The sequence below is a fragment of the Pipra filicauda genome, unplaced genomic scaffold (genome assembly GCF_003945595.2).
Source record: "Pipra filicauda isolate LSUMZ 115617 unplaced genomic scaffold, ASM394559v2 scaffold141_size4267151_pilon, whole genome shotgun sequence".
In the NCBI taxonomy this organism is placed as follows: Eukaryota; Metazoa; Chordata; class Aves; order Passeriformes; family Pipridae; genus Pipra; species Pipra filicauda.
In genome coordinates this window covers 516,053-534,726 of record NW_024103896.1, presented here as the reverse complement: position 1 = coordinate 534,726, position 18,674 = coordinate 516,053, and the positions used below count along the sequence as shown (strand labels likewise).

At 37.3% G+C, this 18,674-nt stretch overlaps 1 protein-coding gene across 1 annotated transcript; it reads right to left on the bottom strand.

Moving 5' to 3' along the window:
- Positions 1-1,024: 1,024 nt before the first annotated feature.
- Positions 1,025-18,088, bottom strand: CHORDC1 (cysteine and histidine rich domain containing 1). The gene is made up of 11 exons (XM_027744605.2): positions 17,953-18,088; positions 13,545-13,594; positions 11,498-11,554; positions 10,862-11,022; positions 10,183-10,283; positions 9,173-9,231; positions 8,096-8,166; positions 7,763-7,868; positions 6,812-6,931; positions 6,100-6,162; positions 1,025-5,565 (listed from the first exon to the last, which is right to left on the bottom strand). Exons 1-11 carry the CDS (start codon positions 18,014-18,016, stop codon positions 5,422-5,424), a joined length of 996 nt encoding a protein of 331 aa, XP_027600406.1. The 5' UTR covers positions 18,017-18,088; the 3' UTR covers positions 1,025-5,421.
- Between the last annotated feature and the right edge of the window lie 586 nt (positions 18,089-18,674).

Here is an 18,674-nt window from a genome sequence, read left to right as displayed (position 1 = left end):
AATACTTGTTTCCAGTAGGTAACCAAAATATCTTAAGACGATGCTTCCTTCTAATACACAAGCACACTGCCTGCAAAAACACCTGATCCCTTTCTGGATAGCCAGAATCAGTCATCATACAGGTAGATCAGTGAAGCTGAACAGACTGATCCATTTCACAAACATTAGGATTACCTGTTCCTACAGCCCCACCGTTCTTGGGCTCACAGGACTAACTACAAACACACAGTGGGCACGTACAGTAATTCTGTCAGGAAAACGAAATGTTGAGAAGTTAACAGAAACATGGTAACTTTAGGAACATGATTTGCAATCTGTGCTGTCAATAGAGAAGGACCACACACTGCCCACCTCTCCTCCTTACTGCTACCTCCCCAACACCTACCCTTCGTTTTGAACACAATCTCAAACAAACTGAATTTGCTTGATGAACACTCATTTGTCACCATAACCATGGATTAGCTTACAATGTCTGTGACAGCACCTTGGTTAACTCTGTTTAAAATACCCACCCAAACTTTGAGAAAACTTGAGTATTTATTACCACAGAAAATTTCAGGCCTCAAGAAGTCAACACTTCTCTACATAGTGGGAGTGCCAGAGGTTTTGACATGTATCTTCTTTCTTTTCCCAAGAAACCAGGAAAAAAAAAAAAGAGCAAAGAGAGAATATCTTCAGCAACGTTAGAAACAGCCCAAATATTGTATTTGGAATTATTCCACTTCCACTAAGCTTATGACAGCTCAAAATTCTTGAACTATTACCATGAACGAGACAGGCCCCTACCCGAGTAGCCACACTCAAATTTCTGCAAAACTCACGTTTCCTGACTGGGCTGTTGCTTTAGAAAGCAACAGGCAAAGAAAGAAACTACAGGGTGGGGAAAAACCCTTGGACATGCAGTTTCCCTCCTATACAGACTCACATGTGGAAATGCCCACTTGCATTTTATTTCAACAACCACATTGCAAATTCAAAGGGAAGTTCTCTCCCATAACAAAAGAAGTCAGAAAAACACCCCAAATGCAACCAGCATGTAATAAGAATTTTATTGAATACATTTAGAAAAAAAATAGAGCATGAAGACATGATATTAATTTCTGCATATAATTTCTATTAATGTGCAGAATCAGCCATGCAAAAAGCCATCTCCCTCCCTTCAACCGTAATTCAAGATACTTATAATGGTAAAATTATTACCACATTAAAAGAGTGTTCCAGACACATAACTCATTACTTTAAAAAGGATCTCCTTCCTGAACAGAGATAAAAAAATTTAGTAGCAAATTGGGAAAGATCAATGATTAAGAGGTACAGTATTTAATCAGTACTCATGCCATGTTTAAAGAATGCAAGCCAAAAATGCATCATTATGTAGAATACATAGATTTTTTTTTTTCCAAGGCAAAATTCCTAGTAAAACTAATTCCTAAACTACTGAAATGGTGACTTGATAACGTACATGATCCAGAATACTATCCAATTGAAGATTTTTTGGTCAAGTTATATCAGTGCCACGTATGACCTAAGAGTCAGAGTAGCTGAACAGCCCACGGCTTAACAGTATATTAACATTAAACATAAATTCCAGTTCCTGCAAGAAATATTGTTACAGATACAAGATCACAGAATCATAGAATTGTTAAGGTTGGAAAAACCTCTAAGATCACCAACTGCCAAGGTAGCACCACCACCATATTCACCACTAAAATCACGTCCTTAAATGCCATATCCACATGTTTTTTGAACAGCTGTAGGGATGGTGACTACATTGCTTCCCTGGGCAGCCTGTTCCAATGCTTGACAACCCTTTCCATGGAAAGTGTTTTTCCTAATATCTAATCTAAACCTCCCCTGATGCAACTTGAGGCCGTTTCCTCTCATCCCATCAGTTGTTACCTGGGATGTAATGTTAGGTAGGAAATGTGTAATCTTAGGTAGGAAAATGGGCTTATACATGAGGGATATGATTAAGATTCCTGTCACAAACTTGTACATCCATGCAATTTTTCATATTAAAAAGGGATTGTGAAGGTAAAGCTTTATATGCACCTGGACAGTCAGTTCTGACACATGTAACGTGCTGTGTAAATGTGTAACATGTAAACCCATACTGAAACACAGCTTTCAAAGACTTGTTAATTATAAAAATACAGCTAGACTGTATCAAGTTAATCAACCTGATAAATACAGCACAACTGAAAACGTAAAAAAAGGATAAATTTAACACCAAGTATTCCTGTTCATACTTGTTTGCCATTTAGTTTCATTATTATTAGGTGAAAGCCTACAATCAAAAATCACTTTGCTTACTTTGCAAATCTTGCTTTTAAGAAAGTATCATGACTGGTTTAGTACACCACATCTGGCCTTACCTTCTTTCCGCATTTTTTAATAAAATTTACAGGCAAGACAATATTCCATCTAAGTGTCAGCTACCACTATTCATGTCAAGATGTCATTGCACGAAATACCAAGATCAGCCACTGGTATGTTCAAGCCTATTTTGAGCAACTGTTCAAAACATCCAAATTCAGTGAAAACAGCTCTTGCAGCTTGATGATGGATGCAGACATATGGTTCTAAAAAACTGCTAAGAATTACTGCAGTTAAACAGACTTATGGCAGTCTAGACCATCTGAAAGTTTATCTTCTTATTCTGAAAAGCATCACAGGCCACAGAAAGCTAAGTAATTATTGTAAAACCTATACCTTCTTGCCCAATCAAAGCTGCTGCGGTTTTTACAGGTTGTTTGTTTTCTTACTTTTTTAAACAGGTAAATTTTAAAAGTGGTTTTACTGCCACTGATGGGAAAAGTCATTATAAAACTTTTGAAGTATCTTGAGTTTTGCGCTGAATGTACGAACAACAGGAGAAGAGTAGAAGAAATGAATAAAAAGCAAAAGCAAAATTGAGGAACCATGTTTACAGGAGCTTTCTCCTACGTATGGACAAGGTGACTCATCTATCAGCACAATGTAGTTTGAAAGGGTGTAACAGTTACTGGGTCCCAAAGCCTGCAGTATTAACAGCTGATAGTCCATTCATCCACATTTCTCTCCATTTAGGTTTTAGTACACTAGGGCAGAATATGACTTATTTAAAAACAGAAATTCTGTTTTCCCAAGGAATTCCATTTCCCTTGTAGTTTTTTAAAAACTACATGTAAACCTACTGCATGTAAGGATGAAAATAAAGTGAAAATAAGTCTTCCACATTTTTTCAACATATTTAGGCTATTTATATACCCATATGGATAGACACGTTTGAACTTGCTTCTTAAATAAGAACTTTATCCTGGCATTTAAACACTACTTATTTTGTTTTCCAAGTTCAGACTTCTGCACATACAAACACATATGACATGCTAGTAGCTGCAGCTAACTAGAATTTTTCATCCACTCAAGTGATTGTTCTCAGTATTATACTAATAAGTGCTTCAATTGTTGGTTCAGAACACCTCAGGGAATATCTGTTTAATCTTCAGAGGATCACACTTGGCAGGCACACATTTTTGTAAGCTTGTACCCTATCACTTCATGGTACCTGACATTTTAAAATTTATTAAAAGAAAACAAAAAGAGAGGGGGGGAAAAAACTATTATCAAAGTTAACAAAATCTATTCAGCAGAACTTAGAGCTGGAATTTTTAATAGGGGTCCAAGAGAGTATGTAACCACACTCCCTTCAAGCAAATGAGGAAAAAGTATCTTGAAATGAAGGTAAAGAAGCACCAAAACAAATTTCATATATACATCACTGGTGTTACTTTCTTGGTGTTTGGGGATGGTTTCTTTGGTAATGTATTTCCTACTACTTTAATCATGAAGTAGGACTTCAAGTATTGTTAGAGACAGAACTCTGAGCTCAAGTCAAATTGTACCCGTTGCAAAACAACAAGATTCTTAGAAATCCATATTTCACTTCAGAATGCCTTTACTATGTTCTGTGTTTCTCTTGGCATTATACCAAATCTGCCAAGGCTGGTAGATGAGCATCCATGCATTTTAACAGTCCACAGGACTGCTTGTTTATATATATATATATATATATATATAAGATTTGGCACAGTAAATAATGATCTGCATTTGGTATGACTTACATAGGAAAACGTTATTTTTATTTCAGCTGCAAGCTGAAATTAAGAAAATATTCCAAGCAGAAAGAGAAAGCAATATTACTGTGTGTGTTGCTGTTTGGATAAAAATCTCATCTTTACAACTATCCTGTTTTCAGCCACATATCTTTATTGATGAAGAACTGAAAACAAAAATAAGGTCTTGATTTGTAATTACAGTCTGTTCAAGGAAATAATATTTTTAAAAAATATTTTAATTCAAAGGTACAATTAAAATTTGAGACAGACATTTTAAAGCTTGTTGTTTCTCCTAAGATATATCCTGTAGATAAATGAAATTCTTAGATTACCATACTCAAAGTTAAAATCTATCTATATGGAAATAATTTTCTCAAGAAACCTACAGTGTGTCCTGGCTTTTCAAACTACACATACCCATCTACTCTGAAGAAAGTCTTGAGATTTTGAAAACTGTAGAATAGGACAGAATAGACATTCTAAAGATCGTCAAACATATACAGCACTTTGGTAATTTTACAATAGTCTGCTGTTTGTGTACTCTTCACAGCTGAAATGCTAATTTATCCAGCCATTTCACTGTCCATTCACTTTTATATTTAACCCTTCAAATAACAAAGGAGTAAAAAAAAAAAAAAAAAAATCCCTTCTGACCAACTTTTTTTTTTCATTTTAACCTGATCTCCTGCTTTTATACATCAAAGACAGCAAGTCAGTAAGTACTGAAATCCTTAGCAAATATCATTTATTTCATCCCTCCACAGCCAACAGGCATTGAAACAAATGTTCGTTTCAGAAGACAAAAGCGCAAGTCTATAAGTGTTATTTCATATTATGTTTCTGTAACCTTTTATTCTAGATGTAGAACTGCATGCTATCCAAACTCAGATTTTTGTATCTGCCTTACTGTATGCTTCAGAATGAACAGTGTTGAAGTTAACATGGGCTACCGAGTACATCAAGTCTAAACCGATCAGCTGAAAAACTAACACACACACTGTGAACTGAGAACTGGGATAGTCAGTGGGATATCTACTGGGAGAGTCAGTGCATGGTAGGTAAGGTTGCAAGCAAAGGGCAATAGCTCTTTTACTCTAAATTCCCATGGAGACACTTCATCTAGCATAAATATACTCACGGGAGCAAGAGGAGAAATAGCTATTACGCTTCAAGTTTACACCCCTATTTACTGTGCGTCAAAATTCTTTGTAGAAGGGAACATATGATCTAGCATTTAAAAAAAAAATCTATATAAAAGTTAAATATTTGATTACAGTAGCAAGTCACCACTTCATAATGGGAAATAACTTGTCTCTTGGAATCGTTATTGATCCGAACTCTCTTGTTTTGGTTGTGTGTCAGATACTGGTAATTCAAGACTTGCCCATAACAGGGGCTCTGCTTTCCTCATAGTGAGCTCAATCTTTGTAGCTGTCATGTTCACGTAACTCCTCTTTACATCAATTACCTAGAACAGAAAATATATTTCACTCTTCAATTTAAGAAACAGACTGCTTGATATCTGGGAATTAAGTTAGGGAGTACCTCATCACTAAATTTCAGTAGCACTTAGGTAGATGGAGATCCCTCTGGTATCTTGAAAAGTCAGGTCTTCCCCAATCCCAAGCTATGGAATGTTAATGGTACAATCACTTGCCCTTGCATATCTAACACTGGCTAACATACATGTAAGCACACAACTATACAGTGTCAAAGGTTTTCTGACTGCAATGGTGTTGGAATCAGAAAGGACCTCGGAAGGTCACCTTCTGTGCCAGCATCGATTATGATGCCACACCTGGGGCATTACGTTCAGATTTAAATGTAATTACTGAATGACATGCAACTGAATTTCTTTCAATAAACAGAGTAATAAGGAAAGCCAAATCATTTTGATAGAGAAGTTGTTAAAGGTTTGTCTTTTTTTTTTTCTGTTTTGTTTTTTTGTGTGTGTGTGCTTTATTGTTTGTTTTTTTAATAGATAAATTATTCCTATACTTACTCCCCATAACTTCACACTGCGATGAAATTCCTTTTCTCCTTCGAATACAATATGCATATTTACCTTAACAGGAAAAACAACAGAAAATTAGAAAATTTTATGAGGTTAATAAAACATTTGACAACTCAAGCATGTTGAATCAAAATATACCATGTCAAGACTTGGATCTCACAATGACCAAAGTGATCGAACTGTCCCTCAGAAACTGAAGTAAGTATTTATTTTAAAAGATTCTGATACATTAACATAGTCAATAGTGGCCACTGGTAGCTGTATAATTTTCTCCCAGTGCATGATTTACAAATCAGAGAAGCATTTTAACACTTGTTTAATATGACTAGCTGTGAAACAGGATACAATGAAGAATGATATTAAATTACGTTAAGTCAAATAGAATTAAACTACTAATCCATAATTATTTACACATACAGTGATGCAAATTCATCAGGTTTGGGTTTTAACTGCAGAAGTAAAATTAAAGAGTTTTTTCATTTTTGGCATACTGTATTGCAGCTTTTAAAAAGCCACATATTAAAATGCAAATGTCGAAATAGAAGGGGAAAAAAAAAGCAAGCTATACATACTTGAACAAACAAAAATGCCAAGAAAAAGTCATTACTCAAAAAAGACTCTTGTGCTACCTCTGCCTTGAAAATAAAGTCTGAGCAGATTTTCCTATCCTAAAGTTGCTGATCTTAAGGTAGATCCTCACCATTGTGCTATTTGCTTCTACGTAGCTCAGATCAGGAACAGAGTTTTTAGCATACACAGAAATAGTCACTTCTCCTCCAGTCTGGTGCCAATCATGCCTGCATGGAACTACTTTCTTACCCTATATAAGAAAAAGGTAGAGAAAAAAAAGACTTACCATTATATTCAGGAATATTTTTTAAAATATTAATCAGGAAAAAAGCCCAGTACTTTTTTAGTAGCCAATAAATATATCTTTTTAACCTTTGAATGGAAATATTTTTCATCTTGTAATTCTTCAGTTTGCTCCCAACATTGCAGTGAAATACCTACAAACTAAACAGATGCTCTCTCTGTATTTGTTATACTAGTAGCCAAATCAAGACACTTAATTAGATGAAGACCAGAAAAATCTTCAGATGTGTAAACAGAATCCAAATTAGATGGAAAGAGACGCTTCCATCCATGCCCCTTACCCATGGAACCTCATTGACCTTATCTGCCCTGCCATCCCTACCTAAACAACAACTCGACCCCTGAATGGAACTGAAAGTACAATTATTTTACTCACAACATGCACAGCTGCTCTCTTCATGCTCTCTGGGAGAGGAAAGACATCTTAACAATCTTAAAAATAATACATATGGAATGTATTCTATATAGAATACTACAGACTTACTTAATTAACAGAATGGAAAAGACTGCTCTTTTTTTCTGAGGTTGCCAAAAACTTTTACCATGAAATAGTAATACTACACATCACTAAAAAGAAAGGTTGTAGCTATTACAAATATACCTGTCCCACAGATTACTTTCTACTCCATTTCTCAGTTATCCTGCTGTCCACAATATTTCAGAGGTAGTAATTTGTAATAGCTCAACTACAGTAATAACTCAAGCAAGCTACACACTACGTTTCAGTATTCAAAATTCAGAACAGTCAGCTACAGAGAGCAATCTCAGTGCTTCTTACCGCATCCTTTTTAGTCCATATGTGTGCTCCTCTTGCACAGCCTTCTTGAGCTAAAAATGTATTGAAGTCAGAAGTTTTTCTTTTACAACAGCTCCAATACTTCATCCTTGAGAGTTTGCAAAGTAATTAATAAACAATATTTAGGACATTATTTACCACGAATACTTAAGACCTTTCCTTTGCACGATATTACTGTTAATTTAGTATACTCTCTTCAGGCACGGCCATTTTTGACTGAACAGGTAATATAAAATAAATCAAGGCAACATCTACAAAGAAAGCATGAAGACATAATGAACTAGTTAAAAAAACTGAAGTTAACTGAATACTAACCCTTCATGGAATATAGGTACACCAGAATGGTATATACATACTTCTTCTGTGCTGTGTGGTCCTTCGTATGTCTAGTAAAACAAGTAAGTTAAAGTGTGTTACTGTTACAGGATTTGGACCAAAGGAAAAAAGCCAAACCAACATACAAAAGAAACACTGAACAAAGCACTACAAAGCTTTTTGGTAAATAATCTAAATCTAATTGCCATTTTCAAAGTAGCCATTTGACTTTCATTCACAGAAGGTTCCCTGGCACTGCTAGGAAGCTGTACTTTGTATTAGTGCAATTGCATTGACATCAGTGGTGACACCATTTATGCTCAGAAAGGTCACTTTAGATCTTCAAAGATACCCATGTTAAAAATACTCTGAATATTCAGAGCAAACAAGAACTTAACTGGTAAATAAATTTATCATTCATAAAACACACGGATTCTCAAAATGAAGTAAAATAAACAACATACAATTTTGCCAGTGAGTATCAGATCAGTTCTTCCTAACCCAAAGACTGCTGTAAGTTCTCCTCCCACCAGATCTTCAGTAGATAATCCAAGATCTGTCAGGTGATCAATGAAATACCTATTTAAACCCTACTGTCCCGTTTTGTACAACAAAAGGGTGTCAAGTGTAAAAAACTTTCACTTCAAATGACTATGTAATATAACAACTAATAGTGGCGCTAAAGTGTTAAAACACTGACTTTTTGATTCTTCTGGCAGGAAGCATTAACTGATAAGATCTGTAGATGTTTCTACAGATCCTCACAGACCCTCAAGCATTGTCAGTATGCTACCTCTCACTAACATCATATTTAAGTTGAAACACATTAGTACGACGGATTTGGCAAGTTTACTAATTAAAAGTTCGGGACAGGCTTAAAAAATATTACCTTTGTTTACATTATTGCTTAATGCAAACAACACACATTTGTCCATACTGAAGCGTGTTATCAATGTTCACTTTTTAAACCCAATGGACCTTGTGCCTTTTCCAAATCAACTCGTAGAACACAAAAAAATAAAACTGGTTGTTTTATAGTTTAGCAGCTTGGTTTAAGAGTAGAATTGAACCACTTACTTTTGAACAGCCTGCATTTTTACATGCCGTCCCAATCTTGATTTCATCACTATCTTCCTCTGTAAACAGAATAATACAGAAAATAGCAACTGAATCGTATAACCTACTAAACACTTTGCTTTTATTAAGAACTAAAATGAGTCAAGGAGCATATCAGAAAAAAACTCCCTCTCAAGCTATTTTCTGCCTGGCCCTGAAGTCTGCCAGAGAGGTACAAAGAAAGAGAAGTTATGCAAACATTCCAAAAGCACTATTACCTATGCATATAATTCTAGGTTCTATACCTTTACACATTTTAAGTGGGGCAAAAAAAAAAAATGATGAAGGGGATTATTACAATCACAGGGGAAGAAAACAATCATTCATCTCGTTCAGTTTTGTAAAATGAAGAACCTAAAAGTCTTCCACTACTGTCTATAAATACACACAAGGAAATAATTGGGATACCATGGAGAAAAAAGAGCTATATTAGTTTGGCACAAGAACAAAAGAGCATAAAATAACCATTAACGTAGGTTGAAATTAGAAAGTTTTTCTTAAGCAGCATTGTAGTTCTGGAACCAAATTCCAAACAAACTGTGGGCAGAGAAAGGAGGAAAAAGAGACAAGGGAGAACCAACTAGTCTTCAGACGAATTTCACCAGTTTATGAAAGACTTTATATGACACTGTGTTTGCAATAGTAGGAGTGAAGTTCACTTTTTGGAAACTCTGGCAGTCATCTATTCAGAAATGGATGTTCCCAGTATGTCTATTTTAAACAGGAAATCTCAGAAAACACGCAGTTTAAATAACATTAAGGACAACATACTGCTCCTGACATCTAACTCTCACATCATTCATATTTAAATTTTGATCATCATTTCCTGGACTGGAAGCTATTTTCCACATTATTAAGAACTAGAATATAATTACATGAAACTATCACTTCAGAAACAACATAAAACAGCATTTCCTTTATTTGTGTGACAATTAGCATCATATACCTCCTTAACCTCCCTCTATCCTTACCTTTTTTCCCTTCATTTTCTGATGACAGTTTCAGTTTATCAAGAGCTTGCTTCAAGGAAGCTGACACTTTCAGCTGCAAATTTGTCATTGGTTCATCTGGGCTAAAAAAAAAGGCCATGTATTTATGTCAGCTTCATGAAAAAAGAATTTAAAAAAGACAAAGTAGTAACTTTTAATCTCGCTACACGGCTCTTCCTTTCATACCTCCCTTACAACAACAAACAAACATAATTTGTAAATACCAATCCTTACTGTTTATGGAAAAACAGACTAGAAATTTAGAAGGCAGTCTTGGCTTTCATCAGGAAATCCTAAATACTCTACAATAATAGAAATAAATCAGAGATATTAAGGAATCTATATACAAGCACCCTAAAATTATTTTTATGACTGTTTAAAACACTAAACACAACTACCAATGACTTTCTAAGCTATGAGGCTATAGACTTCAATTTTTCATTCCTGTGGAGATAAGCACTGAGAGATCCTTGTCATAACCAGAATTCTTTTATCTCATTTTGAAGTCTGAGATAACATCATCACTGCTACCACACAAGTTCTTTTAAGGTTAATTTGGGGATTTTTACACTACACGAAATGTGCAACACTCTATAACCAAGCAAGCTTTAACTTGCCCAACTAACCACAAATTTGAAAAACTTAGTTTCATACACTGTACCTTGGCCTTTTAATTGTTTCCAATGGTTTTGGTGCCTGAATTATGTGTTCTTGAAATCTGGGTTTCAGTTCAGATAGCTCCTTCCGTTCAGAGGTAGTTTTGACTTCTGGTTTAACAGGTTCAGGAGGTTTCTCACTGTTATGGAGACCCTTTGTACAGCCCTATTGTGGAAAGTATATGATTATACAGATGTAGTGTAGTTTGTGTGCACAATTAAAAATTAATGAAAACTGCAACAAGTTTTCTTGACTTATTTCTTCAGCTCCATCTTCTCCTCTAGCCCACTCCAAACATTAGCTGTGGGATTTCCCTTGGAGTCAAAGTTGAAAATATCCTCATTTGGACATAAGTTAAAAGAAAAATGCATACTTTCTGTAATCAAGTAAAGCAGCCAACAATATTGACCCTCCTTCATTATTGGCAAGTAGTTCTATTAAAACCTATTTAGATAATTATAACCACTAAAGCTTGAAAATGAGACGACTTCAGCATTACATGAAAAAAAAATGGTGCATGTAAGAGCTACGACAGCTTTAACAAAAGTAAGCAAATTTAAAACATGTAAGCACATGTACCATTTAATATTAATCACTGTCATTTCACATATACAAATTGTAAATAATCATGAGTACATACCACAATGCTTAAGAAGTCAGAAAAGTCTGTTGTTCTTCTCTTACAACATGACCAACCCTACAAACATTTTGGAATAAAAACAAAACAAGTATGACTACCATACTTGATAACAGCTTATAAAAAGAAAAATATTAATTTTATTACTTTACAAGATATGGCACATCACGACCAGAGATTATTTTTTTCCCTTCAATGGACAATATTATCTGCATTTTTAAAAGCCAGAAAAGTCTGTTACAGCTGGAACTTCTAGTTCACTTGTGTTGCCTTAATCAAGTTCAGTAAACATGAGGCAACACTTCCATGACAAGTTAGGTGTTAACCCTGTACAACAGAAAACAGAAACGTTACTTATCTCATAAAGTAACACGTAAGCAAAGAAATACTATACCTGAGACTAAGCTCACCTGTGGCACAAGTAAAGGCCCTCTTCCTAAAATGACAGGGATTTTTTTCTTTCCTTGAGCCCTAGTCAAATCTTTCAATTGTTTATTTTCCAACAAAGCTGGATATGTGCATTGCACTGTCATCTAACTACATCAATCAAGAGCACTTTTTATTACATAAACCAGAAATCCAATTTTAGAGAAAATTGTCTTGCCACTGTGAATAATGTATCTTAGAACTCAAAGAACCTTATTAAAGGCAGCAGTTTGACTAATGCACCACCACTTTGAAAGTTTAAGTGGTATGGCATGATGGGTTTCAGGTAGGTGGTTCTAAAATATCCTCAAAATATTAACCATTTCCACAGTCGAGGAGACAAAAGGTTCACCTTGCCCTCTTAGATTATCTAGAATTCATAGCAGGAGGAAAAATGCTCACGTGAAATTATGATAAATTTTTAATTAGGACAAGAAATAGGATAAGGAGAAGGGGGAAAGTGTTTTATAAACAGTGCATCTGTAAGAGAAAGAGGGAGTAAACATAAGCTTTTGAGGCAACTGTATAATTTCTGTCTTTATAATTATGTAGAACATTTATGTACTGTGCTATGAGCACAACTATAATTTTATAAAAAGAAATTGCCATAGTCTAAGTAATTGGATCATATTTAATCTCAAAGCATTTGTCCCAATTTGCCAGTGACACACAGTGGCCAATTCCGCAGTCGTGTACTGCAATATAAGCAATAGCTCGCAGAAAACACGCTGCCCAGCATCTATGCAGAAGCTTTCACAAGGCCAAAAGACATCACATTGTGGACTGAGATGCACTGCCAGCAGAAGCAGTTCCTAAATACCGAGAAAAGAAAACCCTTGCTCCAAAGCTCAGTTAAACAGCAGTTCAGTGTTCTAAGAAAGGTCACTTAGGCTACCTCTGTATTAACACAGTAAAAAGTGCCAGGATCCACTTCTGGACACCAGATTTCTGACTATACACAATTAAATTCTTAGAATGATTTCCAGTACTGTTTTGGAAGTTGTGTCTCACTTTGGATGCAATCAGTAGATCCTGAAGTAGGAAAACAGTTTAGCACAAAACCAAATATGGGCTGTCCAGCTGGCCTAAGCACTGGAGACCAGTAACAGGTACCTTCAGCATTGAAGAGGTAGCCCAAGAATCCTAGACAGCTGCATCAGAGGCATGGGTAACCAGTCTCAACCAACATTCTCATCTGGCTGATTAAATGAACACGACGGTTTTTTAAGGTAGACAAATGTCATGCACACATTAGAGCTTTAGCTACATTAGACCACAAGCAGCTGGTCTGAATTCCAAGCAGGTTAATTAACTGAGAGTATGACACCTCTCAATGGCTCCACAGACCTATTCAGAGGACCTAATTAAACTGTTAAGAGACCTAAACTTAATCAACAGGAAACATGTCATACAGACTTGCATGACATTTAGACCACGAGTAGACTTTTTAATTTCTTCTTCAGGTTTAAGTGTGCTTTCCCAATTTCATGGGGTTGCTCAACCATGATAGGCTGAACATCAGTTTCTCAACACAGAAAGACCCAGAGTTAAAAAGGAAAAGCAGCACACTGTTTTAGACGTACAGAAATAAATGTAACACTTAAAAGGACAGTTACATACTTACTTTGAGAGCATCATGAAAGACTGGCACACCTGGATGGTAGGTGCATGAATCTACAAGAAAAAGACTATTATTAATATTCAGGCATACTAAGAATCTCTATTCATCTGATTACAAACCCAGCAAAAATTTCACACTTGTAATTCGTGTATGCTATCAGCTGCCCAACTTCCCCAAGTGCACGTAATTACTAAGGAAAATGCAGACTCCAGAGAACAAGTTTCCTGAGTGCATGAAGCAAACCTAAATAATCAGGACTTTGTTTCTTCTGTATTATACATCACCAACTAGAAAGCAGGTATCTAAGACAAACTTTTAGTTCCCTACGGAACAAGAAAACTTTCTGTGGACCACCCCTGGCCTTCACCAATAATCAGTCTTTACAGGTAATTCAGCAGAAGTAAAAAGGTGACCTTATGGCCACCCAACAGACAGAAAATACTGATTTACAGCATCGAATACATCTACTTGCACCCAATCAGAGCTTTCTATGTAGAAGCACTCTGTCAAAAATTCTCTTTTAACACAAATCTTAAGTTCATGATTTTATTCATGATGATTAGCTTGTTCTTTTTTCAATGTTTTTAGTATCCTAGGTCACCTAAGGACTTAAACCCAAAGGCTAGCCTTCCACGTACACAATTTTGACACATCAATACTATTAATTATTAATGGATTCTGTACAAACACTACACTGAAACACAACCGTCATTAATGAAAGTGTTGATCTTCATAGATGTTTATCAACATTACACAGCTGTTCCTTTTTACTTATGTATTTCTATTATTGCTCTGATTATGTAACTTCTCTTTGACATTTATTGCACGCATAGTATTTTATTGACCTGACTCTAAAAGTAATCGGAAACACTAGCTGTTTTCTAGCCCTTAAACCAAAATTTTTTGTATTTGTTAGAAACAGCTAAAATTAAAAGTGAAACAAACAATTTTATGATAAGCCTCCATAAAGTACCATGAACTTTTATCAATTCCTTCAGCTTCAGGGTGAAAAGCTAATGCTGGTTAACCTCACATGAAAATTTAAAAAAAATGTGGTTATTTTGTATAAAGAGTGCTATTCTTTTCCAAGAGTAAGACAGTATGTCATCAGAAACATCATGAGAGTAAAAATGAGCTCTGTTTGTAGCAAAGATTATTTCTGATTTAGAAGACTTAAATGACTATTTCCAACTCCTCACAAGCATGTGGGTTTCAATGATGGAGCTGCTGTTAATCACTTGTAACCGTTTTAGAGACTGAAACCATTTTATGGTCTATTAACTCAGAGACAGCTCTTCTTCAGCTCACAAGTCAGATGCAGACAAGTGTCTGTCCATATGACCACTGCCAATCCTTCTTCCTTGCTCCCTGGAGCCTGCTCTGCAGGAGGTACATCATGGAGTAAATGAAAGCCCCCTTGGCTGCTATTTCATGAGGGCCAGGCATGCTCCACAACAGAAGATGCCAAGACGAGGAGCTCTGCAATGCCTCACACAAAGGCACTGGGATTTTTCCGCTAAGCATTCTGACCATTCTCCGTCCTAGAGGGAGCAATACAGTAATTGAATAACAGTAGAACATCAACTCATTTTCGCTCACAGCGAGTCCAACAACTCTTATCTGAGTGAAGTTTACATTCATAGAAGGATCCCATCTCCGACTGTGGCGAAAACTGGAAAATTAGGATATACATCGATGGTCACCCACACAAGTTAAAAGCATGTTCTATTTTACATTTTTCACTGAAAAAAAAGTAAAAAAAAAATCAAGTTGGCTCTCCACTGTTATTAATAACTTTCCTTAACTAGGAAAAACAAAACTATTTCAAAGCAAGCCATTTTCTCTCACCCTCAGATAATTTTTGGACACCCAAGTACCACAGTTTTTCAGGTTTTTGTTGTTGCCTGTTTGAGGCTTTTTTAATGCTTATTTCATACCCAAACTGATCCCACTGTGCAAGCACTGCAATCATCTTACCACTACATCCTTGCTTATTTCTTTAAGCACTTTATTAGTCCTTTTATTAAATGTCAAAGTAGAAATTTGTATGGGTCATCCAAACTTAAGAGGTATTTACAATAAAAGCCTGTTGAATTCTTGAGGATGAAATGATGTATCTATCTACACACAGTTTGCAAAGAGCATGTGCTTGTGGTCTGGCAATGGACCAAATTAAACTGCACTAAGAAAAATCAAAATTACAGCCTATACCAAAAAAAGTTACACTGCAGTGAAGAAATCGAGTCAAGCACATGTGACATACACTATTTCAGTCTGGTTTTGCATACCATCTTCAACTGTCATAAAGTAGCATTGCTTTCAAACCTATGCTAAAGTGTGCATGTATTACCTCATACCACTGTTTTAATGACAAAATATGATCTGCCCTTGAAACAGATTAAAAATGTTCATATGGTCATTCATAGGTTAAAAAAAAATAAATCAAAAACCTACTATCTCTTTTGCAGTTAGAACATAACTTCTATGTCAGATACTGTGCAAGTCTTTTACTACTAGTTAATCCATACTGTTAATGTACCTAAAACACATGAAATTTGTACCTTGCTAGGCACACCACAGACAAATTCATAATTATGTGCTCAGTCACAACTGCACAAACATACCTTCAATCCTTTCCCTCTGGCTGTTTTTTCTGCCTCTCTTTAAGAGGCATACAGTCCTTCATGTCAGCCCGTTGCCACCTGCTCACTTTTTGGTAACAATGAGAGTTTCTACAGAGAATACATCAATGTATTATTTCAGCCATCAGATTCTGAAGAGAAGATTAATGGCCTCTTACATCAATCATCACTAAGGGAATGTCTGTACTACAGGCCAAATATTGACATAACCCCCTGAAAGATCCAAAACACCTTTGGGGCCTTCTGGACCCACAGTTTCTACCTATTCACTTAAGAAAACTCCCTAATAATATATTTTTTTTCCTAAACATGTCAATGCAAAACTCATTAAAGGGATCTGTATTTTAGTTTAACACATGTACTAACTTTGAACCCCACAAAACTTTAAAGGTAAAGCCAAGCACAGTTCTGAAATAAAACCAAACATTTGAACTTGACTGCATTACACAGTTAAATGTGGATTTAGATGTCTAAGTAGCTATCATCCCGTTGACCTTGGTGCAGTTTAGGGATGACAGAAGTTATAATCACTCTACTGCTACAGAAAACATAAAGCTTGGTTTTCTGAAGTGATCTGTGAATAACTATGTTTACCTTTAGAATTGCTTAGTCTAGGACACAGTAACTGTTCTAGTCACTTATCAAAACAAACTTCATCTCAAGAAACTGTTTTCCCCAATCCAAGCACCACAGTTAGCACTTGATCACAAACACAAGAATACGTCATAAAAAACTGTTCTTTTTACAACGAGTACATGTGATGAAATCCCAAAAAAATTTTTTATTATAAATACCCCTATCTGCTTTGTCTTTTAGGGTAAAGGGTGTAGGGATGGTGGTGGAAGAGATCACTAAATGGAAGCATTCCATAACTGTGCCTGCTTTAGTTGTTACTAACATTAGCAAGTCCTGCTCAGTATGCTGCCCTACTCTTTGGAAATACTTAGCTCAGAAAAATAAACACACTTTATTGAGGGTTCTAAATCATGGAAAATGCACAGTCTAGAACACGTTAGTCTACTTCTAATCCTGTTGATCACTAAAAATTAAACTAATGCAAAGAGGGCATTCAGTCAACAGAGTTACTCTACAAATCAGGTTAGGGCAAGCCTACTGAAAACTCAGATCACCCTTTTGCAGCCTCTGCGGAATTATGAAACGTCAAATGACTGAGCTTTAAAGATGTTTCACCAGGTACTGCATTCCCAATATACACAAGGGAAGCACCTCAGGCGCTCAGGGCACTTGGCAAAGCAGGCACACGTGTCATTAAGATACATATTAAGATACATTTAATTACCTGTTGCAAGTCCACACATTAGAATTAAAAATAATAATAATAATAAATAAAAAAAAAAAAGCCGCTGGTGGCTGCTATGCATACAACACCCACAGAGGTCCTCAGCAGAAAAGTCTCTGTTGCTCAGGCCCTCCAGCTTTTCCCTTTAGACCATATGACAGCGATGTACAGAGCCGGGCCAGCCCCGACCCCTGAAGCGGCAGCAAGCCCCATATGACAACACGAGCGTGCCCAGGCGGGCGGGGAGGAGGGACGCGCACCCCGCCGGCCGCGGCTCGCCCTGCCCTGCCCTGCCCCGCGGGTGCGGTGACAGCCCCGCACCGCCACGGCGCTCCCGCCGCCGGCCAGGACACCGAGCGCGGCGGGCACCGCTCGGACCCGCCCGCAGACCCCTCCGAGAGGCCGCCCCTCGCACCCCCGCGCTGAGCGAGTGTCAGCGAGGGAGGCGCCCCGCGCCCCCCGCTCTCACCCTCCGTGTTGCTCTCCGGGTCGAAGCGCTGCCCGCAGCCCCGGTTGTAGCAGAGCAGCGACATGGCGGCAGCGCTGCCCCGCGGCTCGGGAACGCGGAGCGCGGTGGGGCGCCGGACGGAAGGAAGGAAGGAAGGAGCAGCGCCGGGGGCGGGGCGGCTCCCTCGGAGGAAAGAGCCGGCCGGAGCCTTCCGGAATCTTCACGAAGCTTCGGGGGAAGCAGGGGGCGGGCGGGCACGGCTGCGCAGGCGCTGCTGCCGGAACCCTCGGACCCGCCGGCCGAGCGCCTGAGCTTGGGGTCGGAGCTGGGCTGGGTTGGTGCGGGGGTGCTCGGCCTCGGGCTTTTTCTTTTTCTTTAGGAAATGACGAATGCTTACTTCTTAAATGCCTATGATGCGTGTGAGATTGATTTAAAATACGTACTTGTGTGTGTGTGTGTATTGAACGATTGCCTCTGACACAGAAGCACAGAATAGTCAGAAACTACTATGAAAAATACTATTTTATGTTCTCTTCGTTCCCTGAAAGTTAGCCTAGGTCTTCCTGGGTGCTGATGACCAATTTATGTATTCTCTATAGTGTGCCAGCTTACCTGGAGTATTAAAATAGGTTGTTTATAAAAACAGTGAATGCTTTGGGCTGTAAGGGAGCTTAAAGATCATCCAGTTCCAATGCCCTGCTATGGGGAGGGACACCTGCCACTCGACCGGGTTGCTCAGAGCA